The sequence below is a fragment of the Gekko japonicus genome, unplaced genomic scaffold (assembly GCF_001447785.1).
Source record: "Gekko japonicus isolate JY-2015 unplaced genomic scaffold, Gekko_japonicus_V1.1 scaffold1050, whole genome shotgun sequence".
Classification (NCBI taxonomy): domain Eukaryota; kingdom Metazoa; phylum Chordata; class Lepidosauria; order Squamata; family Gekkonidae; genus Gekko; species Gekko japonicus.
In genome coordinates this window covers 606,896-629,502 of record NW_015172034.1, presented here as the reverse complement: position 1 = coordinate 629,502, position 22,607 = coordinate 606,896, and the positions used below count along the sequence as shown (strand labels likewise).

The 22,607-nt window shown below is 47.8% G+C and overlaps 1 protein-coding gene across 2 annotated transcripts in view; it reads right to left on the bottom strand.

The window, feature by feature from the left end:
* The window catches only part of LOC107118323 (lipase member M-like), a 39,836-nt gene that overhangs the window by 5,036 nt on the left and 12,193 nt on the right, over positions 1-22,607 (bottom strand). For both annotated transcript variants that reach the window (XM_015420626.1, XM_015420628.1), the window contains 3 exons: positions 7,959-8,102; positions 7,796-7,867; positions 291-359 (listed from right to left, as the gene is read on the bottom strand). In XM_015420626.1, coding sequence (XP_015276112.1) covers positions 291-359; positions 7,796-7,867; positions 7,959-8,102 — 285 coding nt within the window. The remainder of the gene's footprint in view (positions 1-290; positions 360-7,795; positions 7,868-7,958; positions 8,103-22,607) is intronic.

The window sequence follows — 22,607 nt, the reverse complement described above, 5'->3', positions numbered from 1 at the left end:
CAGTCCTGAGGCCCACTGCACAGCCTTGGGCAAATAATTCTCTTTCATGCCATAACTACCTCACAGAGTGGTTGTGAGGATAAAATGGAGAAGGGCAGAGCTATATCCTGAGCTGTGTGAAGGGTGGGTGGAATAATGGGATGGCCCTATTTTTGCTAGTCTGTCCAGAAAACTAAGAAACTGTTGAAGTAGCTTCAAACACTACCATAACTTTTGCTGTTTCATAAGAAAGACGCCACTATGCTGTTTTTAGGAAAACCCAAAAAACACACACCCCTCAAATATTTTACCTTTTCATAACGTTCCAAGTTTTTCAATGTTCCATAATCATAAGCTTGGAGTTTGCCACTCTTCATCACCTAGAAAGAATCAAGATTTTCAGCAGTGATGTTTCCATATACATTCTGAAGAGATTCATACCAGCTGCTAGAAAATAAGTGGCTACAACTTTGGTAAGACCCTTAAGAATTCGCAACAAGCAGTTAATAAATATCCTGTTGTTTCATAATATCATCACAGCTGAATAACCTTAAGGGTAGCACACAGAAGCTGGGATTCCTCCACCATCTGCAATTCTCAGTTGGGATGACTTCACCCTGGGACCCACAGCATTTATATGTTCTACCCAGGCTCCTCCCAGCCAATTTTTTATGCCCAAGGGAAGATTGCCTGCATTGCCTTCCCTTAGATTTACGCTTACGGTCAGGAAGTCATGCCTGCTCTAAAGGGAATTCTGCTGAGCTAAAGCAGGTCCCTGAGCCGAGAGTATCCCAGGGCCATCGCACTGATGTCTCAGGATGCTCAAGAGTCTTCCCAATGTTACTTGAACTGCTCATGCCACAGAAGGGAACTAGTTTAGCTAAGGCTCCTCTTCCCCCACTTGCTCAGAATACTATTGGGTTAAATGCTAAAAAAATCATTTGACTTGGAAGCACAGAAGCTTTACACAGTATCTCCTGTCCTCCACGTTTCCCCATTAAGGGGAAAATGCTGTTCAAACAAATGACAAAGATGACCTGGCTCCAGCGGTAACAAGAGAAAGAAATTTTATTTATTTACAAAAATAGAAGCACATCTTACATGACATTTTCATCTAGGTACATTTAACTTATCGTGAACAGATTAACTTCAGAAAGGTTAACTTGCTACACCTCCAAGCCCATGTAAGACAGAGAAGAACAGAGGTCCTATATAAGATGAAAGTAGAAGGCAAGCAATGGCCAAAGACGCTTAAACGCCTAATCAATGAGAGGGTGGGGCCAACTGTCAAGTGTATCCAAGAAAAATAATTCTCTTAGCCCTTTCTCTCCCAGATCCTCTTACATGCAGAGTTACAGTTTCCAACAAATACCTCTGAACAGGGGCCGCTACACTTCCTCAAGGAAAATATCATACATCTCTTGGTGAAGTGTATGCCGTTATCACCATACACATGTGTCAGGAAATGCTTTGCCTCTAGATGACACAGGTGTAAGGAGATAGAGTCCATGGCCCCAAAATACCCCTCTCTTACCCACTTCCCACTGGCTTCTTGGCACAGCTGCCTGGGGCCATGGTTGTTTGAAGGCTCTATCAACAGGGCTGCCGAGAGCCGACACAGCCATAGACAAAGATTCCATCTGCCCCTCCCCATATGACCCTGATCCAAACCAAATATCATAAAAGAAATCACTTGGCTGGTGTTACCATGCATCTATAATAATAAAATGGATCCATAATAATAAAAACAAAATAATAAAATAATAATAATAATAAAAAAATAATAAAAAGGATCCCCACGTCCATTTGTCTGTCCATTTATGGCAGGCATAAATCAGAAAATAAAACTAGGGATCGCAAAACCGACCACCAGCTTCAGGATGATCATGTGAGTTTCGGGGCCAACAATGAAAATAATTGGTATATCCTGGCCCAGGTTATCTCCAGACTCCCGATGCTATTTGCAGTGGAAGCTGAGCTTGTGTGGTGGTTAAAGTGTCAGACAAGGATCTGGGAAAGCCAGGTTCAAATCCCCACGCTGCCATGGAAGCTTGTTGGGTGGCCTTGGGCCTGTCTCACACTCCGCCTAAGGTACTTCACGGGGTTCGTTGTTTTGAGGATAAAACAGAGGAGAGGAGAATAACAATGTAAGCTGGTTGGGTCTCCCTTGGGGAGAAAGGCGGGATATACATAAAGTAAATAAATAACTTCTGTTCCTCATTGGGCTCCCCCAGTCCCTCCCTGTCAGCGGTCCTATAAGAACCAGTGTTGCTGCTGCTAGGAATAAGTAACTATATGCTTTGTTTTAAAAACTGTTTTGCTTTGTTTTGTATTAGCTGCTGGGGAATGACTTGAACCAACCCAGCTTTAAGTTTTATTACGTTATTGTACCAAGGCGGGGTCAGCCTTTACAGATTCTTTGAACATCGGTGGGCCCAGGCCTCTCTTGGACTCTGCTGCAGGGTCGTCAGGTGCCCGTTGAGGCCAACAGAACTCCCATCCCCACTCTCCATTGCCTGCTGTTGTTCCAGTCAGCAGCAGGAGGAAAATGGAGGGGAAAGGGACCAACAATGTTGATGTTTTAACTCCATGCAATGCTCTATACCAGTTTGGTATAGTGGTTAAGTGTGCAGACTCTAATCTGGGAGAACCGGGTTTGATTCCCCACTCCTCCGCTTGCACCTGCTGGATGACCTTGGGTCAGTCACAAGCTCTGACACAGCTGTCCTTGAAAAAGAGCAGTTTGTGTCAGAGTTCTCTCAGCCCCACCCACCTCACAGGGTGGGGAGGGGAAGGAAAGGAGTTTGTAAGCTGCTCTGAGACTCCAAGTGAAGAGCAGGGTATAAATCCAATCTTCTTCTTCTTCTTCTTCTAGGAACCAACCCAGTAAATACCATAGAGTTTGGGGGATCCCTAGGGCATCATAGTGAGGAGTAACACTTTGTCTTTCCAGGTCCCATCCCCAAATAGCTCCTGGGGAATGTAAATGTGGGCCTGGCATCCCTATTTGCTGTCAGTCACCCAATGCAGGACAGATCCTCTACTTATTCACTTATTTATTAAATTCCTTCTTGGCTCAAGGTGGCTTACAGATAATAATCAAAACATTACTAGTTAAAACCAAGTAACATTTTAAAAAACAGATATCTTCCCTCCTACATACACCTACACAAAGATCCATCGCCTCTTCAAGGAGCCTGTTCCACAGAATGGAAGCTGTGATGGAAGTTTGGGCTGTGGTCAATGCCGGGCAGGCCACTCTAAGTTGTGGGACAGCCAGCAGATGGTAGCCTGTAGTTGGAACACAGGAATATATGGGAGAAGACGGTTCTTGATGTAGGCCATGAAGGGCCAGCACCTTGAACTGAACTTGGAAACAAACTGGCAGCCAGTGTGTTTTAAAATGGGGGAGATGTGTTCCCATAAATTACCCCTGACAATAATTGGGCTGCTGCATTACGGACCAGTTGCTGTTTCTGGGTTGTTTTCAAGCCCACCACAGTGCACATTACAGTAGTCCAACTGTGAGGTTACAAAAGCAGGAATCAGCATAGCCAGACCATCTGAGTCTAAGAAGGGTGAAGAAATGACAAACAAAATGCAACTGAATGAAGTCATTCTTCTTTGTCACTGTTGTAGTATGAATGGGGATATAAAGATTTTTATATATAAGTTTCTTCTTCTTGATTGTTCATATTTATATTTATCTGGTTTTTATAGATTTATTCTTTAAGTAATATTTTATTAGGATGTTAGAAAGGCCTGTTATATAGAAGGCTTTCCTCTTGTAGGTCTGATATTGTTAGCAGACAACATAATAGGTACAAAGTTCATGATTCTGTAGTTCTTAGGGCAAACCTTTCAATGTCTGGGTCAGATAGGATTTTAGTCCCATATCAGTAATGAATACTTTTGTTTAGGGAAGAACAAGCTTTAGCCGATATGCCTTAGGTCATGTCAAGTAAATATGTGACGCCATTGCATAGACACACCTTTCTTACATTTGACCAATAAGGAGATTTTCATGTAAATGTTGTTTAAGTTTTTGTAACCAATTATGCCTTTTGAATATTATTCCCATGATGATGGTATGATGATGTCATTTTAAGTATTTAACTTTATGTATTTCCTGAATATGTTCAGAATATGCTCAAAGAGAAGATGAAGAAGAAAAAGAAGAAAGTTGTCAATTTTTGGTTGACTATTTGGTCTAATTGTTTTCCTATTAAAAGAGGCATGTTTTCTAATTATGCTGAGAAGAAAGCAATCAGCTTTGATGGGTCCTTTGGCCTAATTGTTTTCCATATTTCATTACAATAAAATACAAGAACTTCCTCCTCATTTGACTTCATTTCTGACATGGAATCTAATATCTACAACACTGTGCCAACCTGCTTTTCAAACTGCAAAGCTGGTTCTAAGATCAACCCACTCTGCAAAAGGTAACTGCTCTCCATCTAAGGAAATATACAGATCATGGCTCAAGGTACCTTCCGCTACTGGAAGAGATCTGTTCTGCTGGACAAATGATGAAAGGTACAAATGGAGCCTCTAGATTCAATCTGATATCTTTGCTGTAATTACTGAAGTGGTGACATATGTATGCAAATTTGTCCACCTTCATGTAGGGCTGCCAAGTGGGGGCGGGGGGCGGATAAACCCCCGCTTTGGAAGCTTCTTTATGGGGTACCCATTTGGATCACTGCTTTTAACAAAATGGTAGAACAACTTCAATCCAATTTTGTGAGGAAAATACTAGGGTTACCTCTGTGTGTTCCCTATGCCGCCATTTGTTTGGAAGTTAATTTGATACGCTTGGAAACAAGGGCTTGGATAATTACTTTCAGATTTTGGTTACGTTTGCATTTTAGGAACTGTCCCAATAGCCTGATTACATATCTGTTGAAAGAGTCTCATTGTTCTGAATGGTTTGCTGCTATAGAAAGGAAAATTGTCTCAATAGGCTTATGCTTGAATGATATGATGTCCTTATCTGAAACACACATCTTTGCTCTGCTCAAACAGAGATTAATTGATATTGAAATGCAAGAACTTAGAGCCCTGGCTTCTGGTAGATGCTCCCCTTTAAGATGGGCTTGTTTTCCGATCAACACCCCTGCACAATACTTATCGGATATGACTTCCCCACAGCTGCGTAGAGCATTTATGCTGGCCCGCTTCAACGTGCTCCCCTCTGCGGTTTTAGCAGGAAGATTTAAGAAAATCCCCTACTCTGTTAGGTATTGTGATTGTGATTCAGAGGAGATTGAAACAATCAAACATGTATTCCTCTATTGTAGTTTGCATGATGACATTCGGGCACTTTATTTAGAAGCTATTCTTAAGAAGGATGTCATGCAATCTGATGACAGAATGTTGTACCGTTTACTGGCTTCACAAAATATAGAGGTTATTGAAGCGGTGGCTAAGTTCTGCAACTGCCTCATAATGAGGAAGCTGTGTGTTAAACCCATGAATTGAAGGGTGACTGTTTATGATTCTGATCGATGCCAATAAAGGTTTTGAATTGAATTGAATTGTTGAATTGAACCCCCGCTTTGGAAGCCTGATTTCCGCCACTGCGGAATCGGGCCCCAGGGGGAACTCCGCCCTCCAAAGCGCAGCGTGGCCCGCCACCTACCCCCGTGCATTGAGTTTCCCAGTTCTCAGAAGAGGTGGAGGAGGAAGGAACTGGGAACGGGCGCCTCAGCCTCCTTTTTCTGAGACGGCAGAACAGACCCCCGTCCCTCTGTGCGGAGTGACTCCAGAGGAGCCCCATTGAGCTGCATTATAGGGCCGGGCGGAAGTCCAGTCCCGCGGGGTCTTGACGGGAAAGGGCCGGAAGCTTTTTTTCATGGGGCTGCAGCAGAGAAAGGGTTAAAGCCGCCACTATTTGCTAGAGAGGCCGAGCAAGGGAGGGGAGAGTGGAGAGGGCAAGAGAGCCGGGAGGGCTTCAGACTTGCAAAAGCGGGAAAAGCCTTGCAGACGGAGCCTGGGCAGGCTTACTCTCAAGTAGTTCCATTCAGTCTCCGAAGACAGAAATTTGGCTCTGGCGTTTTTGGCGGAGGTGTGTGTTTAGATCCTTTCCCAACGGGGTTTCCTTCTGCGGGTGTTTCCCTTTGTCAGCCCCGGTCCTGGGGTGCCTGCCTGGCGGGTCGGCAGGGCTTGCAAGACGGCTCTTTTCTGGGCAGCCTCAGGGGATCCTGATCCGCCGGGCGGCTGGTAGGTGATGGTGGGGAGCAGAGCAGAGTCGCACCCGGCACCCCAGACACCCGGCTTTTCAAAACACCCCCCCCCGGTTTTGGGGAGCAAGACCGGCCGCCAGGCAGGCGTGCACACCCCTTTCCGCTCCCTCCCCCCACCAGCCCGATCCCCCGCCCTGGTCGACGTGGCCCGCCTCTCATCCCGTGAGAGCCTTCGCAGTTCATGCGCCGCCGCTTCCTGTGGCAGCTCCATCTATCTGGCTCCCCCCCTCTTCGCGCACATCTATTCCTCTCTCTCCCAGGTGCTAATCGCACAGCCACCACCACAGATTTTCCATTAAGGTCTCTGGTCCCAAATACACTGCTCTGCCACCCCCAGGGGCTGTCATTCCACTGAGGGGCCTGTCATTCCAGTCTCAGAACACTCCTTCTACCCTCAGGGGCAGTCATTCCACTTTGGGGCCTGTCATTCCAGTCCCAGAGCAGTGTATTTGGGACCAGAGACCTTCATGGAAAATCCATTCCAGATTTTCTTTGCAACTCTTCTTGAGCTGTAATGTATTTCAATGGAGCCTATGCAAGTCAATTGGCATTCTTGGCTCCCATTATTTCCAATGGGCCTTCAAGTCTCTCCCATTGTTTCCAATGGGCAATCTTGTCCTTCCTTTTAGTACATCCCGATGACAACGACAATGATAAAAAGTTGGCAAGCCCATGTGCACACTTTCCTAGGAATCACCACCACCTGGGGTATGGGCACATGGTTAATGTTTTGGGGGAATGGACTTAGGAAAGCGGACTGGCGGACTGGCAGTAGAACCTCTGTGAGTCTTCCCTTTGAGGTGCTCACTGGTTTTTTAGCCTCCGGCTCACACAGTTTTGTCTTAGCTCAGGAAGGATGGCTACAGAGCAAACTAACTGATGCAGTGGCCAAATCACTCGCTCACAACTTTAATGCCAGTAGCTCACCAAGTAGAATTTTTGCTCACAAGACTCCACAGTTTAGAGGGAGCACCTTCTTTGGGTGGTTTGGTGAGCAAAGTGTTGTAGTAACTGCATAATCCTGATCTTACTAATTGTCTAAAGTATGAATTTTTGAAACACCCACTCTCCCAGGATTCTGCAAATGATGCAAAACTGAATTATTGAAGAGGGATTTTCTACACAGGCAATAGGGTTCCCCTGTAGAAAATGGTTTACAGAGTTCTGTGGATAAATGAGTAGGGACTGTGGTCTATACTGCTAACAGGTGACCTGCATCCGACCGTCAGCTGCTCACTTTAAAGGGCAGGCAGGCAGCCATTTCAGGGCGTCCTTTCGCTCCCCCCCCCAAAAAAAAGCGAGAGGGGCTGCCTGTCTGTATTAGCCACAGTGCAGTGTACTGGAAGTGATATCATTGGAAGGGGAAGCGACATCACAGGAAGTGACATCACAAAAGTCTCCTGGCTCCACCCCCAAAGTCCTCAGATATTTCTGGAGTTGGACTTGGCAACCCTACCTTCATGTAAAGCAGATTCATGTTAACCCATATATATCTAGGGTGTGAAGGTTTTTTGTTTTTTTTTACAAATTCTATTATTCCAGATCAGTTGATTATTTCCCAAAGCACTTACCTGTGACCAATGTATCAGATTTTGTACAGATGTTCCAACTAAACGATTAACTTCATATCCATCTACTTGACTCTGAAAGGTACAAAGGATTCTTTTGAATAATTTCTGTTCCAAAAGCTACTGTTGGCTTCTTTACAAATAAATGTTTAGGAATTCTACATACCATATTTAGGGCCTTTTGCGCTGACCAAAATAAGTTGTATATGATATTAGAGCAAATATTTGAGTATTCAAAAAAACTACAAAATCCAGACTTGTCACGAGATACCGGTCTTCGCCAATTAAATTCTTTAGTGCCCAATATGATCTATAAGATTCAGAAAGACACATGCCATTATCACTGTACAACAACCCAGAAGTTATTATTCTATTTACCACCATTAATTATTTGCAAATATATTAATGTGTCTTTTGTCACCCTTTAGAAGAACATTATCATCAGCTGAAGAGGAGGAGAATTGGTTTCTATATCCCACCTCCTTATGGAGTCTCAAAGTGGCTTACAATCACCTTCTCTTCCTCTCTCCACAACAGGCATGTTTTAATTTTAAGCCTCCTAAATTATATTTCTTAGACAGAATAAAATGTTTAGTTTAGTAAATGTTAGATACGAGACTCGAGGAAGCAGGTGAACAGTGATAACAGCTTTATTGAAACGAAGTCAGAAGAACCAGAACGAGACAAACAGAGCAACAGGCTCCTTTTTAAACAGTCCGGGCTTGGCAAGCCACACCCACGTGTCAGATAACAACCAATCATATTTAGTACATAACGACCAATCAGTTTGCTTCCCTCCAGTACTTCCCTGGTTCTGATAGGTCGGTTTACAATACCTTGCAAGTTCAATACATACATACATTCATTCCATTCCATACATAACAGTAAATACTAGTTTCGATTATTACAATGTTTCAATGGTATCCATTTATTTATTATTTGATTTGCAGCCCAAGAAACAGTATTCCTCTTTCAGAGATTCAGCATAAAGGCTAGGTTCAAGTTTAGTAACACCCAAGACCAGCAAGATTTTCAAGGTATAAGTGTCTGAGAGTCAAATCTCCCTTTGTCAGCATAAGGATTTCACAATGCAATCCTAAGTAGTTATACCCTTCTAAAACCACTGAAATAAACAGGCTTAGGAGGGACTGCACTGCCATCTGTTTAGGACTGCTAAGTACCAGCAAGAAGGAATTACATAGTCCCTCAGATCACCTCTAGCATGTTGATATCACTTCAACACATGCATAATAGTGGTTGGAGGTATCTGGCGCTATAGAGCCGGAAGAAACCAGCACAAGTTTTGCAGACCCTAACTTCAAAGGGAGAGAGGAAATTCTGCAACTCAGTCAGATCACCCTTAATTCCCAGTCTAGGTATGTACTTCAGTTGGACTGGAACAAGTCACTAGCGTGGTTCCTAATGGTACCATGCACAACTAAAGTAATACCCTTAAGTTCCAGGACAAAGAAGTCACATTTCCTTCTATCACACAGTATTTCCATTCTATGAGCTTTCCACATTCTTTTGTATGTTCTAGCCCTGTACTGCTTCGGTTTATCCCATGATTTCTGCACACATTTTTATGCCTTTAGTTTTCGCTTCAGTTTTCCAGGTTGGTGTAGCAATTAAGTGCGTGGACTCTAATCTGAGAGAACCAGGTTTGATTCCCCACTCCTCCACTTGCACCTGGCTGGATGACCTTGGGCAAGCCATAGTTCTGATAACAGCTGTCCTTGAAAAAGAGCAGTTTCTGTCAGAGCTCTCTCAGCCCTACCTACCTCACAGGGTGTCTGTTGTGGTGAGGGGAAGGGAAAGGAATTTGTAAGCCACTCTGAGACTCTCCTGGGTAGCGAAGGGCGGGGTATAAAACCAAACTCTTCTTCTTTTATTTCTGGTTCTTTTAAGACTACTTTTGCTCCAATCTTTTTCTGGAAGCCAATTCTGAGTTACTTGAAGGGCGAGCCAGTTTGGTGTAGTGGTTAAGTGTGCGGACTCTAATCTGGGAGAACCGGGTTTGATTCCCCACTCCTCCACTTGCACCTGCTGATGTGACCTTGGGTCAGTCACAAGCTCTGGCACAGCTGTCCTTGAAAAAGAGCAGTTTGTGTCAGAGTTCTCTCAGCCCCACCCACCTCACAGGGTGTCTGCTGTGGGGAGGGGAAGGGAAAGGAGTTTGTGAGCCGCTCTGAGACTCCAAGTGAAGGGCAGGGTATAAATCCAATCTCTTCTTCTTCTTCTTCTTCTACTACTACTACTACTACTACTACTTTTTTCTCCGGGTATAATGTTTCTATCGGATTTCTGTGTCCTGCCCACCCACAGCCCACTTTCTGATGATTATAATAATCATAATAATAATATTTCCATTTATTAATCGCTCAATCCATGCAGAGCTGCCGGCTCTGAGTGATGTACAGTTACTCATGAATTTCAAATGGGACTAACAATGCTGGGGGTAAGGGAAGACAACATATATCAATTAAATCACACACATATTTTTGTAGTCAACGGAGATAGTCAGCAGCAAGGTCCAGGCGTGTTCCAGCAGCATTCCTTTCCTCGGCGACGCTTGATGTCGTCAGCGTTGTCTCAGTCGTAGCGCACCACTGCCACCGTCTGGCCGAGTGGCCTATTGCAGGCTTATTCTTGCTGCGTAGTTCTTTTTTTCGGCTTACAGAGCTTACGCACAGACCATCCGATTGGCTAACACAACCCCTCCCGAGGGGGGTGTTGTGTGCCCACTCTCTCTAAGGAATGGTACCCATTTTAAATACTCGCCAAAGCTTTCGAACCGCTGGGTGGGCGGCGAGCTGGGGACAAAGACTGGCAGCTCACACCAGTGCGGGGCTTGAACTGACAGCAGTCCTGTTCAGCTCAGCTGTTAACCAGAGGATACATCCCCTGTGCCACCGCTCTCCATTAGATGATTAGACTGTCATCATCATCAAACCACTCCCCCACACCGCCCTGAAGATGAGTGGTTTCATTTTTGCTTTTTTTAAGGCATTAAAATATTAATATATACGTATACCTTTGTAATGATAGGGTAAGCAGGTTCTTCTTTTTAATTCTCTAGTCTCTTCTCTTGAGGAGATATGCCTTTTTCTTTATATCTCCACAAGAGAAGAGGCTAGAGACTTACTTTTTGGGGGGGGGGGGATGAAAGCTGGGAATCCAGAGAGCCTGCTTAACCTATCATTACAACAGTATATCAATATAAAGATATTTTAGTACATTTTTTTAAAGTGCAGCTATGATATTGATATAAGCATGTGCAAAAAATTAAAAGGGGGGGTGCAGTGACACCACTGATGACGACGGCATCCTCCTTTGAAAATCCTGATTCTTTAAGGCACATGAAGAAGAAAATAAACTGGCTCCACAACTGTGAAAATGCAGAGGGAGGGCGGACATGAGGAAGAACTAAGCCTAAACCAATTCCAGTGCTTGTGGATTGACTGCCAAGAAAATTAGGAGCAAGTCGAACATGTGGAAAGGCTCTACAAATGGGAAACAGGTTTGCCAAAAATATAAATGAAGTTGCTTTCAACTCATTCAGACCACTGGTCTATCAAAGTTCTCTATCTATCTTATCTATATATCTTATCTATCTTATTTATCTAGTACTGCTCATATGGCTATCGCCTTAAACGATAGAACCAAAGAAAATATTTTAAAAGACCTTACTGTTGTATTTGATTATTGCGCCTATGAATTTTGCAACTGAGAGGGTGACACGATTGTTGGTACCCGAGAGTAGCCATGACACCTGGGCTCGCACATTTAGCAGTTCCATATCTTTAAGTAAAGGGGTGACTAAATTAGCCCTCAACTCATCAAACATAGGGCACTCCATAATCATATGTTCAATGGTTTCGATTGTATGATAATCTAATAGAACATGCACCTGCATGTTCTATTAGAGTATGATATTTTGTTATATCTGCCCTCCAAAACTGCCGAGGGAAGAACGTTCAGTCTTGCCAAAGTAAAAGCTCTTCTTAGTTTTGGGACTGTCAATTGATAAAAATATTTTGGCAGTTGCATCGTGAGGGCAATTCCCAAATAGAGTGTTGAACATACCCTGCATGCCCTAATAGACATACTTGAAACATCCAGTTTCCTTACAGATTTTTTAATTTGTCTTCTAATGTCTATCGAAGTTAGTATTGTTTGCTCTAACTAGCAACAGCTCAGCATGCCCCTACTACCTGAACGAGATGCTAAAACCTTGGGCCTTCTTCACACAAAACAGATGCACTAGCACTGAGCCCTGGCCTGGATGCCCAAAGCTACTTACTAAGCCAATTGTGGAAATACGGTAGGATTTGAACCCAAGCCAATAGTCCGTTCACTAAACCTTGGCCTCCTATCTGTTCCTCATTTATTTCAGATATACTCCTTAAAATCATTTGCCCCATAAAAGCAAAAAGCAAAAAGCAACACTAATTTAATACATTATCAGCATAGTAAATTCTAATAAGTACTGGTCATGTACTGACATATTTAGACACCAGCGCAATGACAGAATGCTTAGCTCATTCTCTAAGTGGTCCTTGGCTACTCCACAAACCATTAATGTTTTAAAAAATCCCTTTCAATATGGTGACTTAATATGGCACAAGTACTCATATTCCCCACACACGCACACCAGCAGGTATAAAAGCAGTCTGAAGATCACTAATTTTTTGCACTGCCAAATGGCATGGGGAAAGGGTTAAACGCCCCACCCACCTCCCAAATTTCCCCCTTGAAATTTCAGCTGCAGCAACGTCAATCTGTAAAAGAGAAAGGGCGGCTGGTTCAGTTCTAGAGCACCTGCTTTGCAATCACAGTATTCCAGGTTCAATCCCCGCTATCCCCAGCCAAAAAGACCTCAAGTAGCAGGTTTGGGAAAAGATCTGTAATGTATCCATCCCAGACCATGTGTGTGGCCATTTCACCCTGCGGTCATGCGAAGCAGCCGAGCTTTGCTCGCAGTAACAATGGGACAAGCAGATCCTAGCCGGCACCTATCGGCAGGCTAGGCTCCCGGACGAGAGCCTATGGAACTCTCAGCCACTGTAAATAGCCAATCACTTGTGTATGGGTGTGTTTTGGGTGCGGGGTTGTTACACATATAAACCAGCCTGAGAGCTGGTCAGTTTGTTTTATTCCGAACCTTTAATAAAGTCTTAGAGCTGAATCACTGCGTTAGTCTAAGGACTTTTCACTGGCGAAGAAGATGGGTTCTACCGCCCATGAACAATGACCCGGATGCGTATTCGAGCATCGCATCGAGCCCCGACACCGAGACCGCGCCGCTCCGTTCTCGAGCTTAGTCTCCGGTAGCCGGTCATCGCTCCGTACCTCGCTTGCTGACCCCGAGAGCAGCAGCACTTCTCGTTTCTCTCCAGCCGCCACAGCCTCCGTCCCGAGCTACCTACAACCAGGGAAAAAGCAATAGCAACCTCGCAGGAAAGCATCACCGCATTCGACATCTCCCGCCCCGCACAGTGGGAGACCTGGATCGAGATCCTTGAGAGCTACTTTGACTGCCATGACATCATGGACCCGGGTAAGAAGAAAGTCCATCTACTACAATCCTGTGGCATGGACCCTGTCTTGCTGCTCAAGGACTTAATTGCACCTAAGCAGACCAAGGACAAGTCCTATACCATGTTGGTCAAAGTCCTGACCGACCATCTTGCCCCAAAGCCAACGAAATTCGCCGAGCGCATGGTCTTCTTTGCGTGGGTCCAGGGGCTGGACGAGCCAGCTTACAAATTCTGGGCTGGTCTCCGGCGGGCGGCCACCAGGTGCTCGTTTCCCGACCTGGCGGACACCCTGCTAAACCAGTTCCTTTTGGGTCTCCGGGAACCCAAACTTCGGCGGAAACTGGTTAGCCAGGACGACCTGGACCTAGACAAGGTGCTCAGGGAGGCCACGGCCTACGAGAAGGTGCACCAAGACCGCCATGTGTGGGCGGTCCATCGCACTCAAGCAACGCTCGAGTCGGACGACTCCGAGAATGATGAAGTGCTCCAGGTCCGCTGCCGTACCTTCCAGCAGCATCGCCCTGGGGGAGCACCATTGGCAAAAGCCCCCTCTGCGTCGTCTCAATGCGCCAGCTGTGGGGAAGCACACGAATGCCACAGTTGCCAGTTCCAGGACGCCATCTGCCGCTCCTGCAACAAGCTGGGCTACATCTCCAGGGTCTGCCACTCCCGACGACCACCTCAGAAGACTTCAACCCACCAGACCTCGGATCTACACACAGACCTGCATACCCTCTCAGCCCACCACCAGGTAAGCAACTTGCCCCCCGATAGCCCCCATAAGGTACATGTTACGGTGTTGATAGAGGGGTCCCCCTGCAGTATGGAAGTCGATTCCGGCTCTTCCTAATCTATAATCTCAGAGGAAATGCTGCGCTTGCTCTGCCCATGGGGGGGATCTCCTCTGAAGAAGCCACAGGGGTTTAAGTTACAGGACTTTAGCGAGAATCCTGTGGCGGTGCGGGGCTGGGGCAAGTTTGCGGTGCAGTTTCAGGATTTCAATGGACAATTGGACTTGCTGGTGGTGGGTGGAAGACGCTCCAGTCTGTTGGGACTTTCATGGTTCGGGCCCCTGGGGTTACAGCTCACGGGGGTGAATCAGCTCCGGGCTGAGGATTTCGCTCCTGTGTGTAATGAGTTTCCCAGGGTTTTTTATGGCACTCTGGGCTGATACACTGGGACCCCCATCTCACTCGAAGTCAACCCGGCCATCCGCCCCCATTAGGATCAAGGCCAGGCATCCCCCCATAGCTACGAGGCCTAAAATCGAGGCTGAGCTAGATCGTTTGGTGACCCAGGGGGTGTTTGAACCTGTAACTTCTGCACGGTGGGAGACTCCGATAGTCACCCCAGTAAAGCCTAATGGTGACGTGCGAATCTGTGCCGATTACAAGTGCACCCTGAATAAAGCCCTCCAAGACCATGCGTATCCGGTACCGGTGGTCAGCCATGTGTTCGCTGCACTGGTGGGGGCGTGAATTTTTGGCAAGCTGGACTTGGCCCAGGCCTACCAGCAACTGCCGGTGGATACAGCCACGGCCGAGGCTCAGACAATAGCAACACACAAGGGAGCTTTTAAGGTCCACCGTCTGCAGTTTGGGGTTTCGATTGCGCCTGGCATTTTCCAGTCTTTCATGGACAATTTGTTAAAAGGTATTCCAGGAGTGCAGCCGTTTCTAGACGACATGCTCATTGTGGCACCGGATGCCTCGATCTTCGCCAACCGGCTCCAGACTGTGCTTCCGCGTTTCGACTCGGCTGGTCTAAAGGTCAAGCGGGAGAAATGCCTGCTTGGAGTTCCGACATGGTCGCCCAGGGAATCCACCCCACAGCTGAAAAAACCAAGGCCATCACGCAGGCCCCCCCGCCCACATCAAAGACGGAGCTGCAGGCTTTCCTGGGCCCACTTAATTTTTATCATTCCTTTCTCCCTGTGAAGGCGGCGGTGGCAGAACCTCTGCACCACCTGCTGGACAGAAATGCTCCATGGGTTTGGGGACCGGAGCACGCCGCCACTTTCCAGGCTGTTAAAGACCTTTTTGTCTCAAATTCGGTCCTTTCCCATTTCAACGAGGCGCTACCAGTGGTCCTCGCCTGCGACGCCTCTCCATACGGGGTCGGGGCGGTTCTGAGCCACCAGCTACCAGATGGCCGGGAGGTTCCGGTAGCTTACTATTCTCGTACCTTGTCGTCAGCAGAGCGCAACTATGCACAGATCGACAAGGAGGTGCTAGCGATTGTGGCTGGGGTGAAGAAATTTCACCATTACCTGTATGGCTGGCCTTTTATGAGCCTGACAGACCATAAACCGCTTCTCAGCCTCCTTGCCCCTGACCGCCAGACCCCCCCCAGATGACTTCGCCCCGGGTGCTCCGGTGGTCTGTTTTCTTGGCAGGCTACTCTTATGCGCTTCTTCAGCGGCCAGGGAAAGCACTGGGACACGCTGACACTTTGAGCCGCCTTCCGCTGCCATCCACGGATCCAGATCCGGCTCCAGCTCACCAGGTCGCCTTGCTGGAGGCTCTTCCTGATCAGCCAGTACACGTTCGTGAGGTGGCCCACCGCACAGCCTCCCGTACAGCTGTCATTTTCGTGTGCTCTCCCCCCCTTTTTGTTCCCAGGCTTGCAGCTCGCAGCTGGCAGTAATCATGCTTGGGAGAGACATGGGAGCTAGACGCCTTTATCAGTCTGGCCTTGCAAGGTGGGATGAGATTGCGGTTCACTTTTGGTGTGAAATATTCTGCTCTCAGGATGCCCTGCGTCTCTCCTACTCATTATGTAATCTCCCGCCGGAAGCAATCCCGCGCGCACGCGCTCGAAGTTCATTTGCTTAGCTAGTGGCCTTGCTCGACTATATCTATTGGATGTTCCCGCCTTTTAGTCATTCCTAACAATAATCCTGTGGACATGGTACCAGTCTTGTGCTTTAATAAACATAACGCTTCAGGAGAAACGTGTGTGAAGAGTTACTTGCTGTGGAACCTGACAGAAATTGTTAAAGTTCATCTCCCCCCGATGCCAAAGCCACCTCTGGAACCCCAAGTGGGGGGTGACGCCAGTCAGTGACCAGGCTTGGGCGTGCTTAGCTGCTGATGAACTGAAACAAATCCCCCGGGAGTATAGGGATTTGGCTCAAGTATTTGCCGAAGCCGAAGCGGATGAGCTGCCCCCCCCATCGCAATTCTGACTGTGCCATCAAGCTGCTGCTGGGGCACAAACTGCCAAAAGGGAAAATCTATGCCATGAGCCCAGAGGAGAAAGTGGAATTGCGCAAGTTTATTGACAAAAACCTTGCGCGCGGTTTCATCCGCCCCGCTTCCCCCCCGTTTGCAGCCCCTGTCCTCTTCTGGAAAAAGAAGGATGGGGGGTTGCGTCTCTGCACCGACTGAATGCGGTTTCCTCTACAAATGCGTACCCAATGCCACTGATCAAGGATCTCCTTACCGAAGTGGCTAAGGGAAAAATCTTTTCCAAGATGGACTTACGCGACACTTACTTCCGGGTACGCATAAGAGAGGGGGATGAATATAAGACTGCTTTCAATACCCCTCTTGGGCAGTTTGAATATTTAGTGATGCCCTTTGGCCTTCAGGGCGCTCCTGGGGTCTTCATGAATTTGATTAATGAAGTGTTGCATGAACACCTGTTCAAAGGGGTGCTGGTCTTTTTGGACGACATTCTAATTTACTCCCCCAACAAGACCTCCCATGTGCAGTTGGTGAGAGAGCTCCTCAGAAAGTTACACAAGCACAAACATTTCGCCAAACTGTCTAAGTGCGAGTTCCATACCCCGGAAATTGATTTCTTGGGCTACCACATCTCCCAGCGGGGCATAGAAATGGACAAGGGAAAGGTTAAAGACATTTTGGGATGGGAGGCCCCCAGAACTCGCCGGCAACTCCAAAGTTTCCTAGGGTTCACCAATTTCCATAGAAATTTTCTGCCTCACTTTGCCCAAGTAAGCCTACCCCTCACTGACTTGCTAAAAATGAAGGGGAAAGGTCCTGAAGCTACTAAGCCGGGTGCTAAGTTGCTGTAGACCCAGGGATGCCAGGGAGGCATTTGACAAACTGAAAACCCTGTTCACCACTGAACCCATCCTTGCACACCCGGACGAGACAAAAAAGTTTGTAGTGCAAACAGACGCCTCAGACGTTGCTATGGGGGGGATTTTGCAAGAAGGAGCAGATGGCAAACTCCATCCTTTAGCCTATGTGTCTCGTAAATTCACCGACACCGAGCACAATTGGTCTGTTTGGGACAGAGAAGCTGGGGCAATCCGGCTTGCTCTCTCGACATGGAGACATTGGCTGGAGGGGGCAAGGGTACCGTTTCAGGTATGGAGAGATCACAAGAACCTTGAAATGCTGCGCACCCCCCGTAACTTAAATGCCAAACAACTCCGATGGGCTGATTTTTTCTCTAAGTTTCGATTCACTCTCCACCATTTCCCAGGGAAAGCGAACTTGCTGGCAGATGCTTTGTCACGCCTCCCGCAGCACGAAAGCCGGCGTGAGGAGGTCCTAGAGTCTATGTTTACGCCTTTCCATCTGGAAGGGGCGGTGACAACAAGAAGGCAGGCTAAACTTGCATCCTCTCTGCCCCCCCTCCTGGGGGATGGGAGGCCAAATTCGCCGCCGCCTTTTCAGAGCTTGACAAGCGGGAAATAGACAGAGGGGGGGAGTTGACGCTGGAGCAGGATGGGTGCTGGTATAAAGGCACTAAACTGTTTGTTCCAAACCTATTGCGGGGAGAGATTATGGGGCTGGTGCACGGATCTAAGCCGGCTGGCCACACAGGTTTTGTAAAATCACTACATCTCTTACAACGTACCTTCTGGTGGCCTCACATGTGCAAGGATTTATCCCTATTTGTACACTCCTGTCAAACGTGCATTATGTGTAAACCCAGAAAGGGGAAGCCCCCAGGATTACTAAAACCTTTACCAACGCCAAATAGACCATGGGAGGTGATTTCCATGGATTTCATCACCGATTTGCCTCCCAGCAAGGCCATGACAGTAATTTGGGTGGTGGTAGATTTATTCTCCAAACAAGCTCATTTCATTCCTTTCCCCAGTGTACCAACGGCTCGGACTTTGGCAAAAGCTTTCCTCACCCATGTCATCAGACTTCACACACTACCGACCAAAATAATAACGGACAGAGGCCCCCAATTTGTTTCAAAGTTTTGGGGTGAGCTCATGGAACTTATGGGCATTGAACGGGGTTTAAGCAGTGCGTATCATCCAGAAACTGACGGCCAGTCCGAACGAGTTAATCAAACCCTTGAACAATATTTGAGATGTTTCACAAACTTTCAACAGGATGATTGGGCAGACCTATTGACTCTTGCTGAATTTTGTTATAACAATTCTTACCACGCTTCTACAGGAATGTCACCATTCAAAGTGGCTTTTGGTTATGACAGCCCCCCGATCCCCTTTCTGACTTCCACGCCGGGGAAAGGGGGGAGACTTCGGAGTGGAGCTCAGCTTTAAGAGAGGCGTGGCCCAAGATCTGCGAAGCTTTAGACATGGCTAAAGCCGCTTACAAACATCAGGCTGACAAGAAGAGGGTGGAGGGTTGGGTTTTGCAGCCTGGAGATTCTGTGTATTTGTTTACAAAAAACCTACGTCTGCCACAGTCGTGCCGGACGTTGGCGTGGAAATACATTGGGCCATTTAAAGTTGTAAGGCTAATTAATGAAGTGACAGTTGAATTGGACTTGCCTAAGAACTTACGGAACATTCATCCAAATTTCCATTTCAAGCCTTAAATACTGAAGTCCTGTCCACCGTCTAATCCCTGGTGCCCAAAACCGGCTCGCCCACCCCCAATTCTGGTGGAGGGGGAGGAACATTAGGAAATACCTGCAATTCTGGATTCTAAAATGAAACGTGGACAATTGTTCTACCTGGTGGAATGGATGCATTGGGGTCCTGAGCATCAGGAGTGGGTGGCGGGGAAAGACGTTCGGGCCCCCAAACTCTTGCGTAAATTTTATGCCCAATTCCCAGAGAAACCGGGCGGTCCCCTATCGGCGGTGGGAGAGGGATAATGTAGTTTGGAGGGAGCAGAATGTCAGCTAGCTGTCATTTCCGTGTGCTGTTATTTTCATGTGCTCCCCCCCCCCTTTTGTTCCCAGTCTTGCAGCTCACAGCTGGCAGTAATCATGCTTGGGAGAGACGTGGGAGCTAGACGCCTTTATAAGTCTGGCCTTGCAAGGTGGGATGAGCTTGCAGTTCACTTTTGGTGTGAAATATTCTGCTCTCAGGATGCCCTGCATCTCTCCTGCTCATTATGTAATCTCCCGCCGAGAGCAATCCTGCACGCGCTCGCTCGAAGTTCATTTGTTTAGCTAGTGGCCTTGCTCGACTATATCTATTGGATGTTCCCGCCTTTTAGTCATTCCTAACAATAATCCTGTGGACATGGTACCAGTCTTGTGCTTTAATAAACATAACGCTTCAGGAGAAACGTGTGTGAAGAGTTACTTGCTGTGGAACCTGACACCGGGACCCGATCCTTTGCTGCGTCTTGGACTGGGGGAGAAGGGGATGGCCTACAGCCTCGGTGGGGGCGGACTTCACAGCATTTGCCTCCTGCAAGGACGAGCTGTTGTCTCACAAAGGCTGTTTAATGTGGGGTGGCCAGGTGGTGATTCCGACTCTGTTAAGGGAACGAGTCCTCACAGCGCTACACGACACACATCCAAGGGTAGTCCGGATGAAAGCCCTGGCCAGAAGTTACGTCTGGTGGCCAGGGCTGGACCGGGACATTGAGGACCGGGTGAAGCGCTGTCAGCCCTGCCAAGTATCCTGAGCTGAGTTCCCCCGATCCCCCGCAAGGGCATGGGAGTCGTCACACAAGCCCTGGTCTCGACTCTACCTGGACTTTGCGGGGCCATTCCAGGGTCAACTCTTTTTTATACTCGTGGATGCATACAGCAAATGGCTCGAGGTCATCCCAGTGCTATCCACATCCTCACGAGCAGCCATCCGGGCCATGTGGCACATCTTCAGCGCCCAGGGGATTCCGGACACCCTGGTCACTGACAATGGTACAGCATTTACCTATAGCGAATGACAGGACTTTACTTGCTGTTATGGAATTCGCCATGTCAGGTCGGCCCCATTCCACCCTGAGACCAACGGCAAAGCCGAGCGCATGGTGTGCACGACTAAGGAGGTGCTCTGCCGCTTGGATAGTAAGGACTGGGACTACAAGCTGGCAGCTTTCCTCTTTGGCCAGAGAATGACGCTCCACACTGTGACGGGATGCAACCCAGCAGAGCTCCTTTTGGGACGGCGCCTGACGACCCGGCTAGATCGCCTTCATCCCGATCAAGCACTGGAAGAGGAACCGGCCACAGAGTCACCCGAGGCTGCCAGAGGGTTTCTTCCCGAGGATCCAGTCTACACTTGGAACTATGTGGAAGGCTCGCCATGGATTCCAGCCTGGGTGGTGAAAGTCCGGGGACCCTGGTTGTACGAGGTCTCCAGCGAGGACGGCCAGATACTACACCGCCACATCAATCAGTTGCGGCGGCGGGTACTGCCACATGACCCAGAGGACTTTGACGACCCAGACACCCTGGAAACTCCCACTCCACCTCAGATCCCGGACAACCTGGCCCAGCACAATGAGGTACCCTTCGACCCTCCAACAGACAGCACAGCCGGGCCCCGAGAAACAGCACTGCCAGCACCATAGCCACCAACACCGGCCACCTCTCAGCTGAATGTTACAGTGTCACCTTCCGCCCCGGTGCCCGCACCTCACTGCTCAACAGAACCCGTAAAGCACCCTCCTATCTGCAGGACTATGTGTGTGGGTGACTTTTGGACCAAGGGGGGAGGGGTGTAATGTATCCATCCCAGACCATGTGCATGGCCATTTCACCCCACGGTCATGCGAAGCAGCTGAGCTTCGCTCGCAGTAGCAATGGGACAAGCGGATCCTAGCCGGTGCCTATCAACAGGCTAGGCTCCCAACCAAGAGCCTATGGAACTCTCGGCCACTATAAATAGCCGATCACTTGTTTGTGGGTGTGTTTTGGGTGTGGGGTTGTTGCACATATAAACCAGCCTGCGAGCTGGTTAGTTTGTCTTGTTCCGAACCTTAAATAAAGTCTTAAAGCTGAATCACTGCGTTAGTCTAAGGACTTTTCAAGATCCCTCTCTGATAGAGATCCTAGAGAGTTGCTGCGAGTCAAAAGTAGTCAGTACCGAGCTAGACAGACCAATGGACTAATTTCATGTAAGACAGCTTTGGAAGGGCTGTAATTCAGGACTCATGATGCGCTTGACACATGTTCGGTCACAGGTGTGCAAACAGACTCTCAGTCAGATGTACATCAAGGGGACTCACTTCAAAAAGCACTCACTAACTAGGTGCTGCAAGGGAGCTCTGTGAGAGGGGAGTAGGAGCTTCAGGTTTCCCTCTCACACTGCTTTCCTGAGCAGACAGACTGCCAGGATCTTTTCTTTGGCTCCGTGTGTCAATTGTATTGTATTGTATTGTATTGAGGCCGAACGGACGAGGCGCGGAGGCAGAGCGACGCGGCAGGCCAGAGTCTGACTTGGACAGAGGCCGCTGCAGAGCATGCGCAGAAGCGTGAAGTGGTCCGGGCCTAAAGAGTTACGTCTGCTGGAAAGGACGGAAGTGCAAAAAAGACCAGCGCTGAAAGAAGGGCTGCCGCTGGGACTGTCCCCTCGCAAACAGAAAGATCTGCTACAGAAGAAAGGGTGCCTGGTAAGGCTTCTCACCTCCCTACTTACATGTGGCCCAAGATTAGGACTGTGTTAATTAATTAGAATTGTAAGCCGCTCAGAGCCCCTGGGGGGGGTGAGCGGGATAGGAAATAGAATGAAATAATAAATAAATAAATAAATATTTTGGCCCTACGTAATGACTGCATAAGAAGAAGAGATTGGATTTATACCCCGCCCTTCCTTTTCTCCTATCTTGCTCAAACCTGCTTTGCTCTGAAGTTTTGTGAAATAGCACAGTAAAGCCTGGATGGATGCTGAGTGGGTGGGTAAATTCAGATTTTCCCACCACATGGCAGCCATTTTCCCTGTCCCCACAGCAACAACCCCTCCCCCCCAGCACTGGGAGCCTTTTTGTTTCTAAAAAAACTGGCACTAGAGTATCATTATATAGATACAAGGGGGGGACCCGCGATACTCCCAGGACAGGGGGAGCTCCACACGTATAAGGAAGAGGAGGAAGCAGCAGGAGGAGATAAGTTCCCCCCCCATCCCACCGGTT